This window comes from Rhyacophila brunnea, unplaced genomic scaffold, assembly GCF_057557595.1.
Source record: "Rhyacophila brunnea isolate RB1 unplaced genomic scaffold, BYU_Rbru_1.0 scaffold_1, whole genome shotgun sequence".
Lineage (NCBI taxonomy): Eukaryota > Metazoa > Arthropoda > Insecta > Trichoptera > Rhyacophilidae > Rhyacophila > Rhyacophila brunnea.
The window spans coordinates 63,697,568-63,721,854 of record NW_028232751.1 but is presented as its reverse complement, the minus strand read 5'-3'; the positions used below and the strand labels follow the sequence as shown (position 1 = coordinate 63,721,854).

At 34.8% G+C, this 24,287-nt stretch overlaps 2 protein-coding genes across 3 annotated transcripts; one reads left to right on the top strand and one right to left on the bottom strand.

Moving 5' to 3' along the window:
- Positions 1-6,594: 6,594 nt before the first annotated feature.
- Positions 6,595-9,214, top strand: LOC147080084 (uncharacterized). Of its 2 annotated transcripts, XM_085958621.1 has the most exons (3): positions 6,595-6,718; positions 6,838-6,966; positions 7,110-9,214. In XM_085958621.1, the coding sequence occupies exons 1-3, from the start codon at positions 6,649-6,651 to the stop codon at positions 9,071-9,073; spliced, it is 2,163 nt and encodes a 720-aa protein (XP_085814747.1). In that variant the 5' UTR covers positions 6,595-6,648; the 3' UTR covers positions 9,074-9,214. The 2 variants fall into 2 exon arrangements, with proteins under 2 accessions (XP_085814747.1, XP_085814668.1); XM_085958542.1 differs by having other exon boundaries at positions 6,619-6,966.
- Positions 9,215-10,902: 1,688 nt separating this feature from the next.
- On the bottom strand, positions 10,903-23,961 carry LOC147080083 (uncharacterized). The gene is made up of 4 exons (XM_085958709.1): positions 23,923-23,961; positions 17,562-17,715; positions 12,703-12,919; positions 10,903-11,788 (listed from the first exon to the last, which is right to left on the bottom strand). The coding sequence occupies exons 3-4, from the start codon at positions 12,878-12,880 to the stop codon at positions 11,541-11,543; spliced, it is 426 nt and encodes a 141-aa protein (XP_085814835.1). The 5' UTR covers positions 12,881-12,919; positions 17,562-17,715; positions 23,923-23,961; the 3' UTR covers positions 10,903-11,540.
- Positions 23,962-24,287: the final 326 nt, after the last annotated feature.

Below are 24,287 nucleotides of genomic sequence, written 5' to 3'. Positions count from 1 at the left end.
AACTCATTAGTGGCACAGGTATCATCCATATTAACTAATATTTTTTTTTGTTGGTGTGAGATGTACTTTTAAATATTTATTTACATTTTTTATGTATAAGTAATATAACAGAAAATTAATATTTAAAAATTAAATTGATATCATAATATTTTCCAGTTCTGAGTAAACAGCACTGTGTCCATATGGACAAGTGTGACACTAATGTTAAGTACTTATATATTTTTTTTGTTTTGCGTGTTTTTTGATTTTTGATAAAATTATTATAAAGTATGATATTTTTTAAACACAATACTTACGCACAAACTAATATTGAATTTTCCACACATTTTTTTTTTACAAAAAATCCACCACAACGGCGTTTTTGTCTATTGCTCTTTTTATTTGTTGTTATATTAAATTTATAAAATGATGATGTAGATGGATTTTTAATGTCTTTCAATTGATGTATCCTTATATTTATTTAGGTTTAACTCTATATTTTCTTTATGAAAGTCTACCTACAAAAATTCCTTACTTCCACTATTTTGTTTGAGTTACCATGCACTGTGAACACAAAAAATATCTATTATCCAATAAAATATAGTCCAATACCATTAATTTTATTTTATTTGAATTATTGAAAACTTACTTATTTTAAAAGCAATATCGTCTATACTCTATTCAATTCAATAAACGAAATATTGTCTATCCAATTCTAAGCTACCCTAAACGTCAAACCATAAAATGTGCAGGAAAAGGAAATTTATAAATTAAGAAACTCTACTTAATTCGATTTTAGTTCTGTAATAACGAAATATTAAAAAAACATTTTTTGTGTTTCAAATTACAATTAATTTTGGGATTTTTTTTTCCAATTTCAAATTTAGGATAGGTAGGTACTTAAGAAGTGGCATGAAAATAATTGTTTCTTAAATTCAATATAATCCTATGCATTTAGGATTCTTTTTTTTTTTCTTTAGACCATGTCCGATCCTAATAGGATCATATGGGCCTCCACAGAGTGGAGGTTTGTATTGACAGATTTTTGTTTTTACGAGAAATGGATGTCAGCCACTTGCTCAACCTATTAGGTCCATACTCTGACTCATACACAAATTGAAAAACAATATGTGTACTAGCCAGACCCAGGATTCGAACCTGGGACCCTCGACTCTATAGGCCGGCATTTAAGCCACTCGGCCATCGTGGGTGTTATTACCGTGGGATTACCTATACAGAAATGTCAGAAATTTCATAGAGAATCGATTGATGTAAAAAAACGCATTTAGAAAAAGTGGCATTTAGAATAGTTTACAATTGAATAGACGATTTGGTGTTGATTCTCGTCGCCGATCATCCCTTTAACTTACTTTATCATTATAGTCTAGAATATTGTCTGTGAATGGCGACAGTTCATGTTACACAGTTTATGTTGACACTCCAAATATACACAAAAATATCGTCATGGTAGCGACGGTAAGTAGCATTACATTAAAATTGAAAGTTGCCCAGATGCCCCATAAAACAGGAGAGGAAGTACTGAAAGTTATCAGCAAAAACTTAAAAACTTGCATTCAAGTCAAAGACGAAAAAGAAGTGGATAAAGTGAAACAAGCTGAAGAGCTCACAGATCTCTTATGGAAAGATAGTTCAATAGAATGACTCGAACTCTGAATGAATGAAGTAATATGAAAAATCGATATGGACATGGATTTCTAAGAGCGTCAGATGGAGATCAAAAATGATCAATCTTAAGAGATTAACAAGAAGAAGCGTGACAGAATAGCTGACGAATATAAAATTTGGGGAGAAAATATTGCCGCAATCAATCTACGTATGTATTTAGAATAATACAGTGTTACAAATGTTGGCGATACGGTCATATTGCAATCAACTGCAGCCGTTGGTAAAGAAGAAAGGTTCCCTACCTGTGGAGAAAACCACAAAACCTGTGAAGAGATCGAAAAAATTACGTGCATTAATTGCAAAGGAAACCACCCTGCAAACAGCCAAGAATGTCCGATATGGCAAGAAGAAAGGAAAGTGAAAAAAAAAATGAAAAGCAGAATTAATGAAATAGTTAAGCAAAAAAAAAGTGGGAAGAGATTAATGCGAAACAATTCCAAAAAAAAAAGAAAACAAATGGAAAGAAGAAGTGGTGGGAGAAGTCTCAGCCACAACAATAACAGCTACAGAATATAGTACCGTAAATCCTTAAAAAAAGATAAAGAAAAAGGGAAGACAGAGGTTAATGCGATTGGGGAAATAATGAACGTTCTGCTAAAATGTGGAGACTGACAGCATTTAATCAAACAACTAATAAAAAAATTAAGCAGTGGGCTGGGTACAGCAACACTTCAAAGAAAAACGTTTAGGAGAAATTTTGGGAGAGGTTTTGGTCTTTTCGCGTTATGCCCAGCATGCACCTCTCTATCGTATCCGGAAATTTGTACGTAAACAGTTCAACGTAGAACACTTATTCGTGTGCCGCAGTACGTGAAACATGAGTTCGTGCAACATTTAATCAAATGACGAGTTCTTCGTTGAACATTTCACCGTGGAATACATTTCACCGTGGAATGCGTATTCTACAACATGTGGCGCTGGTTTGCAGTTCCAATTAGATTCAATACGAATTTTATGAGATGTCTTTATTGGTTTTAAATAATTTAATGTTGAAACTACATACATATAATTACAATATGAAACTATTTCTAATTTAGTTACCTACTTATTTTCTTCCGTCTTTCCCATATACTCCGATGGTTTAAGTGTTATAATTTTACATGATTATTATACGTTACCAAAATAGCATTATTTTCTTCAAAATTAAAGTAAATAATATTATATTTATTTACCTTCGTAAAAGAAGTGGTTATGTCGATATGTCATTTTTTCCAGTACAAACGATTCTTTAATGCCTTTCAAAGTCATTAATTGATAATATAAATAATAATATGCACGATAGATTTTTATGTTGTTTTTAATACAAGTAAATAATTTGGAAAAGACCAAAAAATAAAGCAATTTTTCAACATTTTTAGGAACTTTTCAACACTTAACTTAGTATTGGCAAATTTTGATATTGGCACTTATTTTACCAAGATCCAGATTTATAATTCCTTGTGTAATATAGATATTATCGTGTAAGTATTAATAATTGATGATTTTTATAAGTACTTAATATTATGAAGTGCACTTAATGGTAACTATAAAAACAGCTATTTATTGGTTGGAATTAGGAAAACATTTTATTAGGTAGTTAATTAAAATAAAACACAAAAATAAGTAGTTAGTGTTTATTCCACAATCACACATGGATATTATAGGTTAACCTATAATCCTGAGATATTGGTATCATTTCAGTACCGTTTATTATATATTGTACTTATAAGTAATAAGTAAAACTAATAATACACCCATGGTGGCTGAGTTGGTAAAGTGGTCGTCTATCAAGAAGTGGGATCGATCAATCCAGCGTAAAGACCCAATGTGTCATGCAGTGGCGCAACCAGGGGGGGGGCAAGGGGCCCTGGCACCCCCCAAAAATGAAAATTATCAGCATGATTTTAAACATTTAAATTGAAAGCCAATAAACTATACCTTTGGGCTTAGACAAATAAAGACACAAAAAATGATTTGTAATAATTCTCCAGCACCCTTTTTAGAAAAATTTCGTAGATTTTAATTTTTAACACAAAAATTTCGAAACACTAATGTCAGGTTTTTTTAGAAACACAATCCCTAATGGAAATGTCAAAAATTCTCGATGTCCACCCGAATTCCGGAGTAGTGTCGGTCATGGCTGGGGAGGGCTGACAGAGCTCTAGCCTGGGGGCCCGGGCTGTGGGGGGCCCGGCGTGTCGGGTTGACCAGATAAGTGAGATAAACACACATCATAAATTAGCTTTAATAGTAAAAAAAGTATACTTCATGGTCATGAACATTTTCAATTACTTATATAATTGTGCAATATAGTTTTTGATTATAATGTGTCGAGTATCGATTATATTATGTTACTATGTTTATTGGTATTATGTATTGATAATGGGAGCTATTTATAAGTAATAACCATATACAATATACATAGTATATTTGTCTATGGTAATATCTACGTAATGCACATTAATGGTATTAACTATCAAGTTTAGTATTGATGAGAAAATATTAAGTATATCATTAATTTAAATACCTATAACACAACAATACTATTTAGGTAAGTACCTAATGTTTATTTCGCAATTTAGACAGGTATATAAATATATATGTACAGATAAGTTAACTGAAATTACAAATATACCTAATGCTAATTTAAATCTATTTCCGTTTTATCTATGAACGTACATTTTATATTATTTTTATAATAACTTAACTTGTGTACTCCATCATAATGCAGGAAATTAAGAAGGCATCAGAAGTGTAGATAGATAAAGATTGTCATGGCTACGGAACCAACGTGTGTTTCAAAACATACATTCTTGAAATTGACTACAATGTTCTTATAGCTATTTACCACGTGATAAAGAATATGTTATTTACATTACGTAAGTATCATAATATGTTTTAATTTGTTAACTGTCAATTCATGGTGGAACTGCATTTTTGTTATATTATTTCTGTCGCTTTGGAATTTGTTTGATAAATATTGTTTTAAAAAAATGTACTCAGTTGAAAATGTCCCTCTGAGGCGGACGAAACAGGTCCTAATTAAAAGTGGAATAACTACTACAAAAAATGCGTTTTATTAAATTAAAACAACAATATCATAATATGCATTAAAGTTTCTAACATAAATGAAACGCGCATTCAATATTGGCAATATTCGAAGACACTAAACGGGCTTAGTATTTCTTGCGTTGCTGGCTTCAAATTCTGGGTCGATGGTGACTGGCTTTAGCATTTCTATCTTAATAATCAGTTCTGTGGTATGACCTATAGATATTTAAAATGCACTATTATGCAACTGTAACAAAAGTAACCTATAACGTAAGCGTATTAAACATTACATATTATTTATAAATCATGTATGTGTGAATACTTAGTAAACAGAATACAGTATGTACCTGGCTAAATAATTAACATTTTTGCTCCAAAGCGCAATACATTGAGCTGCATTGAATAGAAATTATATTAATAAATAAACGTCACTGTTCGGTTATACGGAATACAGCGGAAAACGCATTTTGAAAATAGCCGATAAACTGGATTATTTGTTAGGTTAACCTAACCAAACCTAACCTAAACTAACCCAAACTAACAAATAATCCAGTTTATCGCCTATTTTCAAAATGGGTTTTCCGCTGTATTCCGTATAACCGAACAGTACCAAATAAACTTTTTACGAAGAATGTTGTCACTTGTTAGCCATTCGCCAAACCCATTGGGTCTTTACGCTGTATTAACACACAATGGTTTCAAATGTTTTAATTAGATTATTATAATCTGAGTGGACTAATTGAATTAAAACTTATTGTAAGTAGGTATTATTGAAAATACAAAGATGGCAATACCTAATTTATTTAAAAAATAAATGTTTTAACCTAGGTATATATATTTAATTCATTTAGGATATTATTGATCTTTATAATATATAAAGTAAGTACTTAAGTATCTTAATATATATAATATGTATTATACAAAAAATATAAAAATAATAATACTTAATTAATATTATATAAACAAGATAATAAGTAAATAATACAATCATAGATATAATCATAGGTTATACATTAGATATAGTCACAGAACAGATAATAAATAGAATAGCAATAGGCTATAATTCAATATGCCGCATGGTGAAGCAGGCTTTTGAATGTGTGAGTGTCCTACGAAAATGAAGCACGCATTATACACCAACATTAAATGAGCGTAAATGCATAAACCGAGAGCAGTTTTCAGTATTCGGCGTTAAACGTATTCTAGACACGTGTGTAAGTTTAACCCGGATTCATCCTTACTCGAGTCGGTTACCTGCTATCGCCTTACCCGTTGTGTATTTCAGTTCCCATTATTTCTGAGTTCCCTGGATATAGTCAATTCACTGTCATTTACTTTTTTTGTTTGTAAGAAATAAAAAGGTTTTTATATTTATACATATCGTCGCCGTAGATGTCAAGGGAGTCAAGCCACACATTTGGCGAAAATGAGTTAAGTACACAAAAGCATTTTAAAACCATCAAAGATGCCGTGGTCAATGGATTTGAGCCACAAAAAGCCCTATGTATGAGTATTTTGTAAATTGCCAATAGACCTAGCACACATACATTAAAGTAGTCAATGACGACAAGCCGCATAAGTCTTTTGACTTCCGAATAATTTCACATGATTATGTGACTTAACGCTGTTGACCACTGGGACTTCCCGCTCAATCTGTGGCCCGGTACGCACGCCTCGGCTCACATTCGACAAAGATTTATAGTGTTGTCTTGCTCTAACTCAGCATAAGAAACAGAGAAAACTGAGTTTAGCGAGTCGGGTTATTCACGCCAGCACCTGTATCGTGTCATATTATTCATACTAACATTGCGGTTGGTTTATTTGGTGATCTTTTTTCTTTGGGTTTGCGACTGTAAGCATTTTTATTCAGTGCATAGACTAATATACTTTATTCAGTGTATTTAGTGTGATTGTTGTATTCAGTTGTGATTCAGTGAGAAAAGGTGCTAAATAATGAACTATTCACGTGGGAGACTAATGGTTGCAGCCGTTTTAAATTCTACTAATCAACATACCCGTAAAGGTAAGTGTCGATGAAATATTGAGCTAAAAACACTTACTAGTTAAAAATGTTGATTCAGGCTGCTTTGACAGCAATGAGTAATGTGTGCGCAAGCTGTATTAGTTTTATTTCTTTTACAGACTCTCACGGGAATGCCGTACAAGCTGGATGTGCAGACCTCGAGCTGAATATGCAAGCTCCGGACAAGATTGCTGGTCCAGCCATATATACAGAGCTCCAAAATGTCTCTCCAAGCACACACGTGGGAGGTCAATATTTTAATTTGTTGGTTATCAATAATTGTTGGTTTGATTAAAACCTGTGACCATCAGAGAGTCATTTGCTAATAACAAATTATTAATATTTACCTTGGTAGTTTCAAAGAAATAAACTACTTTGTTTTGTTTTACAGATTGGAACGTCAACCTGGCACCAACACTACTAGATTCAAATGAGTCATGCCAGCAGGAACCTGCATATTATCAACACAACATTAATGTTTCAGGAACTTATACTTCTGAAATAACCGAGAGCAACCATAGTAACAATCCTGTATCATCCATCCCCACTTCTACAGATCAGACTACAGATGATTTAAGTAGGAAACGCAAGCGAAACCCAAAAATGTGGAAGCGGAATTCACAAAAGATATTGAGAATGGCAGGCAGCGAATATCAAAGCAGATCCGGAAAAAAAATTCGAGCAAGGGCGATAAGAGAAGTTAACTGTAAGTGCCATTATAAATGCACATCCAAAATAGGAAAATCACAGCGGGAGCAAATGTTGGCCGACTATCTGAGTCTGGATTCCGAAAGAGCAAGATGGGCCTTCATTGGTAACAGTATAAATCGTATCCCAGTGAAACGAAGGTACCATGGAGACTGCACCAAACGAGAGTATACCTTGCAATACTCTGTGATGTGTAATGAATTGAGAGCCCAAGTGTGCAAACAGTTCTTTTTGGCGACATATGACATCTCGAGCAAAAAAGTTGAAAATGCAATGAAAAAGTTGACTCCTTCAGGTGTCACTGATATAGATCGGAGAGGTCACAAAGAACCGCCCAACAAAAAACCAGAGGAAGTGAGGAACATAATCAGGGACCACATCAAATCGTTGCCCGTAGTTGCTTCCCATTACTGCCGGAGCAGCAGTAAGAGAAAATACTTGCCTTCTGGTTTGAGCGAGACTCGTATCTACATGGACTATGTAGAGTATTGCAAGGAGCATAATGTTGAACCAGAAAAGCACGGCTTCTACAAATCGATCTTTGTCACAGAATTTAACTACGGCTTTCACACTCCTAAAAAGGATCAGTGTGACTTTTGTACTCAGTACAAGAACAAGTCAGACGAAGAGAAGGCAAAAGACGAGGAGGAATACAAACTGCACTTGACTCGAAAAGAGGAAGCGAGAGAACACAAAAAAATCGACAAGGCCCAAGCTATGTGTGATCCAACAATTAGTTGCTTTACCATGGATCTGGAAAAAATATTGTTGACTCCAAGTTTGCAAGTAGGACAGTTGTATTATACCAAAAAGCTGAAAACCTACAATTTCACAGTGTATGACCTGGCTACTAGACAAGCGACGAACTACATGTGGCATGAAGGTGCAGGTACAAAGGGTGCTTCGGAGGTCGCCACGTGCCTGTGGAAGCTCTTGGTTTCAGTAGGCCCCAAAAAAGAAGTAACTCTGTATTCGGATACAGCTTCAGGTCAAAATCGCAACTCAGTTGTATCTACAATGTTATTACGTGCCGTGGAACAGCTGCCCATCAACACAATAAACCAAAAATTTATGGAATCAGGGCACTCCGAAATGGAGTGCGATTCTGTGCACTCCACAATAGAGGCCCGAGGAAGGAAAGTGGACGTATTCACACCAGAAGGATGGTATATGGTCGCCCGTACCGCGAAAACTAGTAACCCCTACCATAAGGTTGTGGAAATGGAATATTCCGACTTCTTCGATTACAAGAAATATTGCAGTCAAGTGATGACCAATAAAACTCTGTCGGAAAATGGAGACAAAATGAAGTGGCTAAAGGTAAAGTGGTTCCAATATCGCAAAGGTGAACCCACGACTATCTTTTATAAATACCAATTGAGCCAGAATAACTTTGAGTCACTACAAATCCAGCGAAGACGGCATCGAAACGTACCTACCCTAGAAGTACCAAGGCTGTACAGTTCCAAACCTAGAATTGACCAAGGTAAACTAAAAGATCTGTCAAAACTATGCCAAAAAGGTAGCATTCCGTCAACCTATCACGACTTCTATAAAAATTTGGAGCCTGAAGATCGTCCAACTCAGAAAAACAGCAGCTCAGAGAGCGATGGAGATGATTTAAATGTGTGTCTAGTTTTATTGTAACTTAATTGTAATTATATATTTTTTTCTTTTATTTTGTTAACTGTCAATTCATGGTGTAACTGCATTGTATTGTTGTTTTAATTTAATAAAACGCAATTTTTTTGTAGTACTTATTCCACTTTTAATCAATAAATTAGGACCGGTTTCGTCCGCCTCATAGGGACATTTTCAACTGAAATGAACAAGTTGAAAATGTCCCTCTGAGGCGGATGAAACCGGTCCTAATTTATTGATTAAAAATGGAATAAGTACTACAAAAAAAGCGTTTGATTAAATTAAAACAACAATGTAATTATATTTTTGAAAAGCTAACTTTTTGTTTAGAGACGACTATGTTCACATACTGAATGAAATCAGGTAGATTCTAGGTTAAGGTGGGCACCATAAAAGGTCAATAATAGACTTTTCTTTAGAGTATATCCACAAAATGTTAGTGCTTTGTCCACAAATTCTCAGTGTTCAACAGGCATAAGAGGCCTAACTCTTTTGACTACCGCACAAGTATGCCAACTGTACATGTCAATATTCAGTGGTCAAGAGATATAACACACATTACTTTTAAAATACAATTTTTTTTAGTTATTCATTCAAAATAATAAAAAGATAATATCACAAAGTATCTACGTTCAAAGTTTCACAATTCTATCTTTAAAAATAAAAAAGGTACAACAAAAACTGTTCCTTTTTTTGTCACACAAAATCTTTGCGCGCCGATTTCTCAGCATTATGATTTTGTGGACTGGCTCCCTTGACATCTACGGCGACGAATATGTATAAAGTACGCGTACCTATCAACATATCCTAAATATAATTAAAAAATCTTGAAATAAATCAATTACAAATCCGTTGTATTTTGCAGTTTATTGTGTAGGTAGGTCCTTTAACTTTCACGTGCTTCTAGTGCACAAAAAACATTTGGCCACTGTAACATACCTAATATCCGGAGTTCTGATCAAATCTAAAAATTAATAAGTATTAATAAAAAGTCAACATTATTACGTACCTACCTAACTATAACAAAAATAACCTATAATGAAACGGAGTGTATTATACGAGTGTAGAATAGGTAATTAATATTTTTTCTGCAATCCGGAACATAAATTGGCTCCATAGAATGGAGATTATATTAACAGACTTTTTACGAATAACGGTTGTTACTTGTTAGCCAATCTTGGTCTCTCGTTGGATTAACACACATTTAAAAAACAACATGTATTTTTTATTAAGTCACAGGATTGAACCCACTTTCTATATGGAACCGCTCTGCCAAGTCGGATACCATGGCTGTATTATCAGGATATGCAAAAGTTAAAGTACCTACGTAGTAGTACCTATGTTTAAAGTTGCAAAGATCAATCATATCCAAAATGAATTCAATAAATGCAGTCATCTATATAAGTAGGTATATTTATTTTTAAATTAAAGTATGCAGCTATTAACACGTTCGTATTTTCAATAATATCCATTTACAAAAAGTTTCAAATCAACATTGTCCATAATATTATTTTAAATAATAATAAGAACACACATTTTCTATAATACTATAATAAATTTTCAACATATTTGGTAGTTAATTAAAATAAAACGCAATAAGCCACAATAGACACATTTAAAAAACAACGTGTATTTTTGTATATCCGCGGGAAGAACTAACCCACTCTTCATAAACGACCGCTCCCCCAACTCGGGCACATCTATTTAAAAGTAAAGTAGGTACTACGTACTTATCTATAAAAATCAATAATATCCTAAATGAATTAAACAACAGCATTTACATATACCTATGTACCTATATACATTTATTTTTTAAATTAAAAAAGGTAGGTATTGCCATCTTTTTATTTTCAATAATGCATACTTACAAAAGGTTTCAAATCAACTAGTCCATTGTCCACACCAAAACAACAAAATATTGCTATTTCTGTAAGTTGCAATATTAATGTCTAAATAAAACACTTAAAAATACGTAATAAAACCATCGTAATACAAGAAACACACATTAGAAAATAGGTAGGTAAGTAGATTATAAATACAATCACATCGTATAGGTATATTATTTATGTAGTTTCAACATTAAATTATTTAAAACCAATAAAGACATCTCATAAAATTCGTATTGAATCTAATTGGAAGAGCAAACTAGCGCCACATGTTGTAGAATACGTATTCCACGGTGAAATGTATTCCACGGTGAAATGTTCAACGAAGAACTCGTCATTTGATTAAATGTTGCACGAACTCATGTTTCACGTACTGCGGCACACGAATAAGTGTTCCACGAAGAACTGCATACGTACAAATTTCATGTAACCCCTCTCTATACCGCGTTGTGCTACTCTAAGTTTCTGGATCTCTCTTTTACTTAGGGTCCATGTTTAACACGCATAATATGTGATTACGGGAATCACACACTGGTTGAACACTTTGCGCTTTAGGCACAGTGGAAGGACACTTTTGAAGACATTATTCAGGCGGCCAAAAAGAGACCCTCATCAATGGCACTCAGCTCAAACAGGTGAAAAACTACATTTATTTGGGACAACAAGTGTCTATAGATGGATGTATAGTTGATGAAATTGTTCGCATCTTCCGGAAGAGATTCATGGAAATCAGTATCTGTCTCATCATCCACAGGCGGAACAGCAAGGCAGCTTTCATCTTCTGAAGTTCCTGAAGATTTTCGAAAGGCTGTTTTCACAAGCTTTTCAAGACGGTCTGAAAATAGTAATCATTAAAAACTAATTAATTAAACTTAATTCTTTAAAACCATTAATAATGAAATAAAACGCGATGTTTACACGTTTAGTAACTAATTCCACTTTTTTATTACTATACTGGACCGGGTTCGTCCGCTTCAAAGGGTCAACTAGGCAAAAAAATATATTCATAATTAGGTTAATTTCATTACGAAAAAAAAATTAAGACCCAAATCAACTAACTAACTTACTAGTTTTAAATAAACTTTTATTTTTTGTTCACTGTTAATGGAAAGACATGTTATTATGTTAACGTTAATGCTAATAATAATAATAAAAGTAATAACATGTATTCGTAAGTTTGCACAATTTTTAATTCAACACGAGTTCGGTTTTATCCAAATGGATATTTCCAATAAATTGGTAAACGACATGTTTATGTAAGTACATTCAATATTATGTATAATCAGTTCTGTTGGTTAATACAATTTTTCATGTATTCTGACATTTAAATAATATATTCATAAAAAATAACCAAAACAAACTCACATAACAAACAAACAAATCAAATAATTACAATTAAGTTGTTCAATTAATTAAAAGGTCATTAACTCAGTGGTATTAGAACTATGCGCTGTTGTTGGAGAAAAAAAGAATTTCCAGACAATCTTAATACGCGATAATAGATATTTAAACGCGAGATCGCAACGACAACCATTATGTACCAGTTGTGAACTTCTAATGTTTCCTTTTTGGACATCACCTATTTCAAATTTGCAACTAGTTTTAAAAATATTCTTAGGAAGTTATAATTGAGAGGTTCATTTCAAGATCTGAAAGAATTAGGGTAGAGTAAGATTGAGGGTCACATTGCTGCCAAATTCTATTTCCTTAGATTTGGTTAGGATATTTATGACAAGGTGATGAATTTACCCCTTTTCTCAGGAAATGTTTTTTCTCCTACAGCAGTAGTATCGAGAACATTCTCCCCTTTTTCTCTAGCCAATTTGTTCGTTGGCATAATTGGAAGAATTTTTTTCCACTTTGCGAAGGGAGTATTTTCTAAGTCACCAGAACCCCCTCGGCCTCTCTTGTCAGCCATCTGGAACATTCTTCGTCGCTCCTCTGTACGTTCTCGGCGTAGTTGTATCTGGAACAACGAATCGTTTTTTTATTTTATACTATACAAGATATAATATAAAGTAGTTAATTTGATTACAATTGAAAGATTTTAACAGACTTTTTTAGTACCCACTGTTATTACAGGTATATGAGTTTATGTATAATAATCAAAATATTATATTAAAATATCATAGTAATGGGTACTTATAATAATTTTGTTTTTACTTATATCAAAAATCTTAACCGACAACGTCTGGTAGAATTTTGTTATATTAAGTTGGTAGGTATAATCTAAAATATTAAAAAAAAACTTTCATAATATAATATTATATCATCGTATTTGAGATAGCGGCGTTTCTTTGTGATGTCTTCAGACCTTTCACACCCGTTGTTTGAGTCATGATCTAGATGATAGGTAAAAAAATGTATATTCTTCGTACAGGTACGGTACTTTACGGTGGTTCTGAGTATATGAGCATATACGAGGGTCGCAGTTTCTCTTCTGATACTATCTGAGTCTACCTGCGACGATAGTGTATATACGAAAAGTCATGTTGCCAGCCTCGGAAGTGATCGTGGCTCCCACTCCTCACCTTGGTAACATGGTACTTCAAGGGCATCGCGCGTATGCCTCGGTTTCGTATGGATAATATGAAAAGCGCGTTTTATTTTATAATTCGTCTACCTGAGAAGACAGTATACATGACGAGTCATAGTAACGGAAACTGAACCAAACGGTTCATGGATCCCACTTCTCACTCTCCTAACTTGACATTTGAAATCTACGACGAATGCACATTGACTTCTGTTGCACTGTATTAATTAGGTATATGCTTAATCTTTTTCTTTCTCTCCACATACAACGCACTTAGAGCCTATATCAGTGGGAAATCCGCACAATACTCTTAATTAGATCCATCCATATGGCTTCACTTCAACCTGATCAAACATCACGAGTTTTCTAGGTCGTTATCCTTCCTGCGTGATATCTGACCGAAAATCAATGCAGGCAAATTAAGCAGACGGCCATTATTTGATTGGTTTCAGAAATATGCATGTTGGCAGAAAGTTTATTTGTCGCGTTGAATATGTATATAGCTATTTTAGGTATTTATATTTTTGGTGGGTATATAAAAAAAATCAATTTACTCTGGAAAATATAACATAATAATATTATGAAGTGTTTGCTAATCCTGGCGAATACTGTGGGCTTCAAAAGTCATGAAAATCACAATCGACGACTGACAAATTGTTTGGCATACGACAGATCCTATAATAATGTCATTTGACATTGATACCCACCACATATGCATATACTTCAGGGGAGCGTAAGGAAGCGTAAAGAGGCGAATACTTTTGAATGCAATGGAAGAATTTGGATTCCCTTCAAATTTTGTAATATGGACTAAACCCGCCCTAGTATGAAGGCAGTGTATGCTTAGATTGTGACATCGACGATATTTTAAGTACTATCAAATCTCAGGCGAAGAGATCCACTGGCAGTATTGCTTTTCGATATAGCGTTGGAAACGGCATAAAGAAGAAACGACATCAATTTCAATAAACACATAATATTATCATCCCGTCCAATATTAGCATATGCGTAGCATATTAGCTGAATGCAAGAAATGTCATCATCTGCTTGAATATCAACTCGCAGTCACCACTTCATGCACCAGTTAATCAAATTTTGGGGAACACGGATTCCATTAAGGGCCCGGTGCACCAGCACAGACTGGTGGCCCTTAACCATCTCAGTAGCATGCCGACAACTGTGTCAGACTCCCAGAGAAGCAGTCACATCGAAGTCACTGAGGCCACGGAGTCGGAAGAAAAATGGATCAGCAGGAATGTCTACGATGATACGTCTATGAGTGATTACCTGTTGGTCACCTTTCAGCTAAATACTGGCTCCTCAAACGATGGTAAGCCCGATGTATCTCCTTTCCCTCTTGCGTGTTTTAGAACGCGTGACGGAAATTGGGAAAAGTTTGAAGTTGCGGTTTACAAAAATTTCGATAGAATTACACAAACATGGACCCTACAAATCAATCAGCCCTGCACCACACTGGGTCTTAATCGAGCGTATCACGAACCCCTACGTTTGGTTGTCAAGTATCAGCAGTTATTTTCCAAAACCCGTACACTGAGTTTGCACTCAGTCACTGCTTGATTGACTGCATGAATAACCGGTGCTGGTGATTATTCACTCGGCCGCTGCAGACCTAAGCTTCCTGGCCAGTCGCTATTGTGGATACAGCACGTTTCTAACCCTCTTCAAAAAAGCTCGCAAGGCAGTTCACATGACACACCACTCCGAGAAACGGTCTGCTTCACCCTCTATCAAACTCCTCGCCGCTATGTATGCTTCCGCATTATGCACTTACCAGAAGGCAATTCTCCAAGCCAAAAAGAATTACTGGCGGAATTTCACCAGTATTGAGGGGCACTCGGACATCTGGGTCCACAATACCGCACAATAAATAAAGGCTAGGACTCAGATCGAGTAGCATTATGTGTAGCATAAAACGGCCAGATGGCAGACACACTAGTATAGAATTGAAACGGCTGTGGGCCTTCGTAAGAAGCTCATCTATCAGGATGATGACGCCACAAGACTGGTCCATTGTTACGCTACTCTTCCTATCGACACGTAATATTCATCGCTACCATCTGAGCAAGAGATCAATAAAATATTCGTCTATTAAACACTGACAAGGCGCCAGGTCCGAACTGTAAACTGCAACTGAAGCGTACATGGGGCCTTGCTGCACCATAGGTTATGAACCTTTTTTCTGACTGCATCAAGAGTGGCACGTTCCCCGATTGCAGGAAGCACAGGGCTCACTTAAGGTATTCCTCAAAGCCTGCAGTCATACTCAATCGGACCCCAAATCCTATCGGCCCCTAACGCTCTTGCCGGCCCTCGACAATATATTGGAGAAGCTTTAGTACACTGATATTGAGACCCACCTGACAGAAACTGCACCACATTCAGACAATCAATTCGGATTCAGAAGAGGCAAGTCAACTGAAGACGCCATAAGTGTTTGCAATTCCTTTACTAAGGCGATAGTTATAATTATCTGTTTTGTAATTTTAACCACTATCGCCGTTTTTATTAGATTATGGGGAATAAACAAGGGTATTTTCTTAATTACACGCTATCCTATCTGAGTCTTATCATTACAATCTTACCTACCCTCTTGATGTAATCACTGAATAGAGTAGTAATCTCTAGCGTAGCGCGGGGCCATGTGCGTTTGACAAGGATGTTGTCAATAAGTCCAGGCCCGTTGCCTTGCCAGCTTTTAATGCACGGATGATATAGTTGATCTCCTGCTCCGACGGTAACGATAAATGGTCCATATCGATCGGTAAAACAGCCTCAAAGTGGGCCATCCTCATGGCTCCATCATCCCCAGATTCATCATCCAGGGGGATTAGCTCCTCGAGTAGGATCATAGCCATTTCAGAATCGGTACTGGTGTGTCCACCATCCGGTTTCTCGATACCGCACTGTATGCTGTTGGGTATCAGTCCCAACTTTATAGCCCGGTGTGGTTCCCACTGTTTGCATGGGAGACATTAGCATTAAGGTATCCAATAAAGTTACTTATCTTGGCGTTGAACCAGATAATATGTTACAATTCGACAACCATGTTAAAACTGCAGTCCACAAGGCCGGGACGGCCTTCCAGAGAGTTAGACGTACGACTGACGACGGATATTTAAGAATACGGGCGATTAAAATTGCCTATGATGCCATTTTTATGAGGATCGCAGCCTACGCTCCAAGCGTAGGTATGTGTAGTATACTAATCAGTGGATTTCGTTTAAATGGGTAACGCAGAGGCGTGCGCGCGGTGCCTTTGAAGTACCAAGTTGCGGAGGTTAGGAGTGGGAACCACGACCACTTTCCGGGCTGACATAATGACTTTTCATGTACATTATCATCACTGGTAGATGAATCAGAAGAGAAACTATTTCCTTCATATTATATAGGTATAGTCCGTCCCTCCGTCCACCTGGTCTATACCATTTTTTTTGCTTCGACACTGAGCATATCGGCAACCATTCATACTATTAACATACTATTTTGTACTATGACTCGTTCATTAACCCACTGGGTATATATTATACTGGATCTAAAAACACATTATAGATTTTCAAAATGTGACATTGGTAAAGAGGAGGCATTCGAACCCGTGACCAACGGATGAGATGCAAAGTGATGTGTTATTTACACTTCCCACAACGCATAATACAAAATCATCATCATTTAACAATCCAAATCAAATTCTCTACTTGTTGTCTCCATTTTGGTTTTTCAGTTTGGTTCGATCTTGAATGCTGACAGTGTCACAAATATTCTGGGCTGGTCGAACCACATGCATTTATAAGACTCGAACAACTTAATAGTCGTCGAGATATTTCGGTGATTTGGAATAATATAGTATTTACAAAACCCGTTGTAGATTTCGTAATTGCTTTGTATGTGCTACAACCCTTATTTTTTGCTCCAAATATTGTTTTCACAACCTTTCTTTTAAATAAACAAAAAAAACTCTGCTGCGACCAGTTGTCACATAGCTTATACCTAGATCAGAATATTGGACATGATAACATTATGTAAAAAAACTCAAAATAACAATGCTTTATATCCATACCTTTAAATCGTTGTTCACCTCTCTCAATGCACCTGTCAGCGATAAGAGATAGTAGATAATTAAAATGAGCAAAACTAGTAGCGGAATAATTATACCGGGAGAAGCGATATAATCCAACGCTTTATGAAATGATTTTGGCAAGAATTTGAGCAAACTTTGAGTGAAAAGGTGGTAGATTCTTCGGTAATTAGAGAAAGGACCACAGTGCCATGAAGGCTCAACCCGATGATATATCCCACAGGGAGAACGCAAAGAAACAACATTGTCAGAAGAAGTGCCAAATAAAAGTTGTTACTTCTTGACGCTCTGAAGATAACTTCGTGCAGGACGTTATACGTCATTACAGCCCATGATCTTAAATACATTATGATTACGAGTTTGATAAGGTTCAGGACAACGAGGCCAGGAGAGAAAAACATTCCCATCCATACCATGCCTTGATTATTAACAAGGTGAAGGATGTTTTCAGCAATTTTAAAGTCTCCGTATTGAGGGAATTTCTTCTCCAAATCCCAGCACCAGCAGCGATTCATAAATCTGACGAACACAGCACGGAAAAAGTCCGTGAATAAGGTGGCCATGATTGTCAGGACCTGGAAAAAGAATAAAAAATTATAAGATATATCCAAATTGTCGGAATAAGGTTTCTCCACTGCGTGATCCTCACAATGACAATGCAAATTAGAGACGCCTTTCTGGTAATGTTACCAAAGAATTTAATTAAATTCCACTGGGAACCGCGCTGCATCTGCAACGCCATAGCGTAAGATAAAAAAAATACTATCAAAAGTAATTATAACCTCTTGATAATACAATAAAATGAATCCGACTTTGACAATATCATCATCAGCCTGAATCTATTCACTGCTGGATGAAGGCCTCTTCAAGCTGCTTTCACTTCTCTCGGTCCTGTGCGTTGCGTTCCCACGTACTTCCGCAGAACTTTATCATTTCATCGATTGACGTTTTGTACCTCTTGGATACCACTGGATGACTAAATTCGTCCAACGATTATCTCTTCTTCTAGCAATGTGTCCAGCCCATGTCCATTTGATGTTTTTAATGAACTCTATCACATCGCAAACCCTTGTCTGCTTCCTTATCCACTCATACCTATTTTTGTCCTTTTGCGTTATGCCCAGCATGCACCTCTCCATACCACGTTGCGCTACCCTAAGTTTCTGGATCTCTCTTTTACTTAGGGTCCATGTTCCACACGCATTATGGGAAGCACACACCGGTTGAACACTTTGCGCTTTAGGCACAGTGGAAGGTCACTTTTGAAGACATTATTCAGATGGCCAAAAGCACTCCAGCCTAGCTTTACTCTGCGAACAATTTCATCAAATATACATCCACATATAGACAATAAATGTTGTCCCAGATAGATGTAGTTTTTCACCTGTTTGAGCTGAGTGCCATCAATGAGGATCTCTTTTTGGCCCGCAAAGCAGTTGAACATGACTTTCGTCTTTTTTTACATTTGACAATAATATATACAGATTATTGACAATATTCGATATTGAAAAATGTCAATTTATATACATAATATTAAAATTACAGATATTGTCAAATCGGATAATAAAATAATATAATTTTATTATGATCTATTCAAGTAAAAAATATAATATAATACTATATTATGATGACCTACTGATAAACAATGGTAATTATTAGGAAACAGTATTATTTGACTTAGTATTTATTTTAAGTATTTTGTCGATTGCCCCAACTTTCCTTAGTAAAAATTCAAACACTTTTAAAATTAATATAACAGTTATTGAACATACATAATTTTAAAACAACTCTGAGAATGATATAAGTAACCAATAGAAAAAAACTTTTGTTTTGACTTTTAAGAATGCCATGCATAGGTACTGTAACAACTTTCGTCTTTTACAATAAAGTAATTACGATGGACTAATCGTAAACGTAAAATGAATCTTAATCTTAGTTTAAGATCATAGTGGTTTTCATTAAATGGATTTTTCTTATTTTTTGAAAGTTTTTATTTTTTAGATACCTATGGAAAATTAGATATAGGGTTGCCATATTTTTTTAACGTGAAATCCGTACACTCTAACGGCTTTAAAGGTTGTTATAAATAAAACTAAAAATAACCATCTTTCTTTGAGGTTTACATGTGTGTTATTACATAATTGAAGTAGGTACTCCTCGCTACATTTAATTTTATTCTCGATTATTATCACCCATTGAAATTGTGACACTACTTTAAAGATGTTTTGCCGCGTGGCCCTGAAAGCTTACCACTGATATACTTTTATAGTAGGTACATACGTACAATATTAGTGTTTAGTCAAATGTGTTATTAATTATTATAAATCATTCCATTCAATCTGATATATATTAGAGAAAATCTTAAAATATTATCAATATTAAGTTTGTATTAACTATAATAGTTGGTCTCGAATGCAGTTAATGGGGATAAAAGTAGTAGGTACGTTTAGAATTAAATCATAATGAAATGTGCCAAGAATATTCTTCATCTATGGGATAGCATTTTTACATTCATGATTGTTTCACATTATAATACAATGTGTTGTATATATTCAAAACTTCAGAAACATAAATAATATCAAAGTTAGATATTATTATGTTTCAAAATATTTGCATTGTGGGATATTTTGAAATATTGTAAAAAAAATACAGATTTCACTTATGATACCCGGCATCTAATTGAAAACGATTATTTAATTCTCCCAAGACGGTTATATTTCATTTAAAATATGCAAAGTTTAACTCAAACCATCGCACTGATTTTTCCAATGGTAGTGGGAAATTTCAATTCACAAATTGATTGGATTTCAAAATGACACGTAGGCACCATTGAAATCTTTTGACATAAATGCAAAGTACTGAATACAGAACAATATTCATATTTAAAGATCCTCTATCTTAGAATTGTATCATGATTTGGAAGCACCTACGTATTTATATGAATCCTCATTTTCTCACTTAACACTTTGACGGATGATCAACTAGGACAACTAGGTGATTGCTTGCGTTTTGCACAAGTAGTAATTTATAAGCCTAATTATTTGAAGATTGACAATAACACGACACATACACAATGTAAATATTTCACTGATTATACACATTAAGTAATAAATATTTTTGAATTAATAAGAAAACTACTTGAAGATTGTAACCAAAGACATTATATATGGTACAAATAATGAAAGTGTGGCTATTCACTTATATGAACAGAAAAATAATGTAAAATTTGAGGAATGTGGCATTTTTAGGCGCAAGTTCAGATGGGTTAATAGGTAATAATAGAATAATTGAGGTTAAATATTTTCCTTCAATTGGCAACAAACAAATTTATGGTAGCAGCTCTAGAAAATAATATTTGCATCAATGTCGTTGATTCCACCCTTTGCCTGAAAAAGACTCATAATTACTGGTTTCAAATACAAGGTCAACTGTATATTGCAATGAAAGACTTTTGCGATCTAATTTTATATGCTGACAGTGGAATAGAAGTTGTAAGATTATATCGTGATCCAAGTTTTGAGCAAGAAGTCATACCCTGCCTGACTTACTTTTACGTGCACTCATTTCTTCCAGAGCTGGCAGATAGCCGTATTGAACGCGGTATGAAAATACGTGAACCTGCCTTTGTTATGACGGCACAAAAAACAGCGACAGATTGGAAGGCACTGTTACAGAAATAGGATTTTTAGTTTTTTAGATGTGTAGATTCATTAGGTTTACATACTTATTGATAATATTATTGGTCATAATGGTTTCGTTGACAATAGTATTGATACCAGATGAAGGTCTCCCACAGAAGACCACCTCAAAGGGCGGACCGAACCAGCATCTTTCCCAAAACATCACAGCCTACGTCCACTCTTCCCGCGTTACATCAAACTCGCAGACGTCATATTCCATGCTGACTTTTGATTTGAAGGTTATATCGACATCTATTGCCAACGATGAATTATTTAAGTTTTTGTAATATCGATCGCAAAAACACCGCAACAAATATGTACTGATTTCACATTTATTTGTACATTTCTGTGTCATGTTGACGTTGATGCACCTGACTATTGTTTCAGTGAAATTGTAGTACATTCATTATCGTCCTTGTCTATCCACAGCTTTGTGAATGTGAAATCTTCATAAATTTTGTATTTTATTTATTTTATTCATCTCAAAAAAATTAAAATACTTACATATAATCTCATAATTCACCTTATCACCCTTCACATCGCCTTCTTGTATACCCGAGGAAAATTCTTTGTATATAAAGTTTACGCATATCATGAAATAATTGATATATATATAATATATATACAAAATGTAAAAATCAAACAGAATTGGAGTCATGGAGAGTTGGGATATTCTTACGTATGCCTTGTGTGTAGATGCCCAGTTGGCGTTGTATGACTATATTTTACATATATAATTATAATAGGTGCATGCACCATATACAAGTAAATAAACAATGATGTAGGTTTTTCAAACTCTTTGTGAAAGCAGAATATCAAACGCCGTGATATAAAATCCTTATTTCATAATTACAAAACTCATTTTCAAATAGCCACGTACTGACTGAGTGAAAAGCCTCGCGAAGCTGCCTCAGGCATTTGCTTTGCGAAAATCGCTGCGCGAGGTAGTTCGCGAGCCAGCTTGTAACGAAATTAACGCCACCCGAGGCAGGCCCCTTTGAGCATCGATAAACCGACAACGATTGGATCGGTCGTTCTAATTAAATTAAATAAATAGTATAGGTGGGCGTTGTTTTATAATTTCTTCACATAATATGGTCTACCACGTTCGGAGTACTTCCATGTATCTACTTTATATTTTTTGTATTTACTCTTTACTGTTACTATTTCTTTGCTTTTAATTGTCATATTGTGAATGTCTGTAAAGTTCACCATAATATGTAAAATAAATAATAATTTAAATTTGAATAATCAATCGATGTCTTCTAAAACTAGCAAATTAATCCACAATAATTAATGCTGACTAAATTTTATTCACACAATGCGACAATTTGTAAACTTTCTAAATACCAGGAACTTTTTTTTAACGTGTCCGGGAAAAAACATTGTTTTGGATTTGTGTGGTTTCCAAGGAAGAACGATGATGTATGTGTATGTACGTGAATCGTTATTGCAAATGTAATAAATTTGTATTTTTTTGTCATTTGTATTTAAAATTTATAAAGATCTAATGCTGTCATTTTACTTATGCGATCATCGTAACCGAATGTACGTTCAAACGACAATGATTAGACTTGTTCGATCATCGCCTACTTGATTTGCAATCATCGCATAAGTCAGATTGCCAAAATACTGTTTTTATAGCACCATCGCTACTATAGTAAGAAATAAGATATTATGTTATTGTATTCTGCATAACCATTGGCTAATGTAACACGAGAAAAAAAGCCTGCAAGACTTGAAGAGCTCCAAGAATACACATTGAGTTGTTATGGCATCAGCCTTAGAAATATTTTATCTAAAGAAGAGACTGATGTTTTGTCAGACTGTCTTCCATCAAAGGTTGGCGACCAACTTGCAGTACACCTCTCTATCCTTGGTCAGTCATATCAGATCCCTGACGCCTTGGACACTCACACTAATAGATGTTGTGTGTAGCCAACAAAATGTCATTCTACCTATGCTCATGCTGCCTCCCGGGAGTAAATAACACATCTCACTGTTGAGAATATGGCAAACATTGATGAAGGGTGCAAAATCATCAATCGCATAATAGACTATGTACAAGACTGTTATAGCATGCTTCTCGGGCTCCGAGTCGAAGACGCCAGATTTCATACAAAACCCTATGAATTGGGCATTCCGTTTATACGTTTCAACTGTCGCTAGGTAGATGTGTGCGGTCTCCACAAGCAACATTGGATCGCGATTCTCTGAAAGTTTGATTTATGGCTGTGCGGCACACGAGGCGACTGAGAGCCGACTAACATTCAGCGACATTCATACGACCACAGCGATGAAATCTCAAGAGAGTTATCCATAAGTGTGGACAGTGACTGAAGAAGCTAATTTTTTTTGTCATTTGTATTACTTACAAAGATCTAATGCCGTCATTTTACTTATGCGATCATCGCAACCGAGTCTACATTCAAATGACAATGATTTGACTTGTTCGATCATCGCATTGACTTGCAATCATCGCATAAGTGAGATTGCCAAAATACTGTTTTATAGCACCATCTCTATTGTAATCATGGAAATTGTAATAAGGTGAATTAAGCTATACATTTCATTATCTACTTATATAAAAAAAGGCGTATAAAAATATGAGCAATTATGAAAGTATATCCCGAAGCTCATGACGGCATCTGCGGCATAATTACCGAAGAAAGCTTGCTAAAATTATCGTGACTACATTTTTACTTCGTAAACGTCACATTTTTAGGTTATGTATCGTATTATGATAAAGGCCATAGACAAGATGATCTGTAGTATTTATTAAATTTAAATATTATCATCCCATAATATTATGTAACTTTTATAAATAACGCCTTTGTGAATTAAAATTACTGTAAATCCAGAATCTGGATTATAATACAAATAGGTACATTCATATAATTATTATTACCAAGTCTATGGTCAGTATCATAGACTAATGTCAGTATTTTAATAATAATATGACAAACTATTAAGTGTCCGATTCCATTCGCGTTGACGTTTTTTGACAGGTATTAATTCATAAAACGTA

Bases quoted from the DNA above. Each gene is read 5' to 3' on its own strand.
- LOC147080084 (XM_085958542.1), top strand. From the start codon at position 6,765: ATGTTGATTCAGGCTGCTTTGACAGCAATGAGTAATGTGTGCGCAAGC. The intron at 6,967-7,109 runs GTCAATATTTTA...TTTGTTTTACAG, and splicing joins TCCAAGCACACACGTGGGAG to ATTGGAACGTCAACCTGGCA.
- LOC147080083 (XM_085958709.1), bottom strand. From the start codon at position 12,880: ATGTTCCAGATGGCTGACAAGAGAGGCCGAGGGGGTTCTGGTGACTTA. The intron at 11,789-12,702 runs GTAAATTCATCA...TACTATTTTCAG, and splicing joins AACATTTCCTGAGAAAAGGG to ACCGTCTTGAAAAGCTTGTG.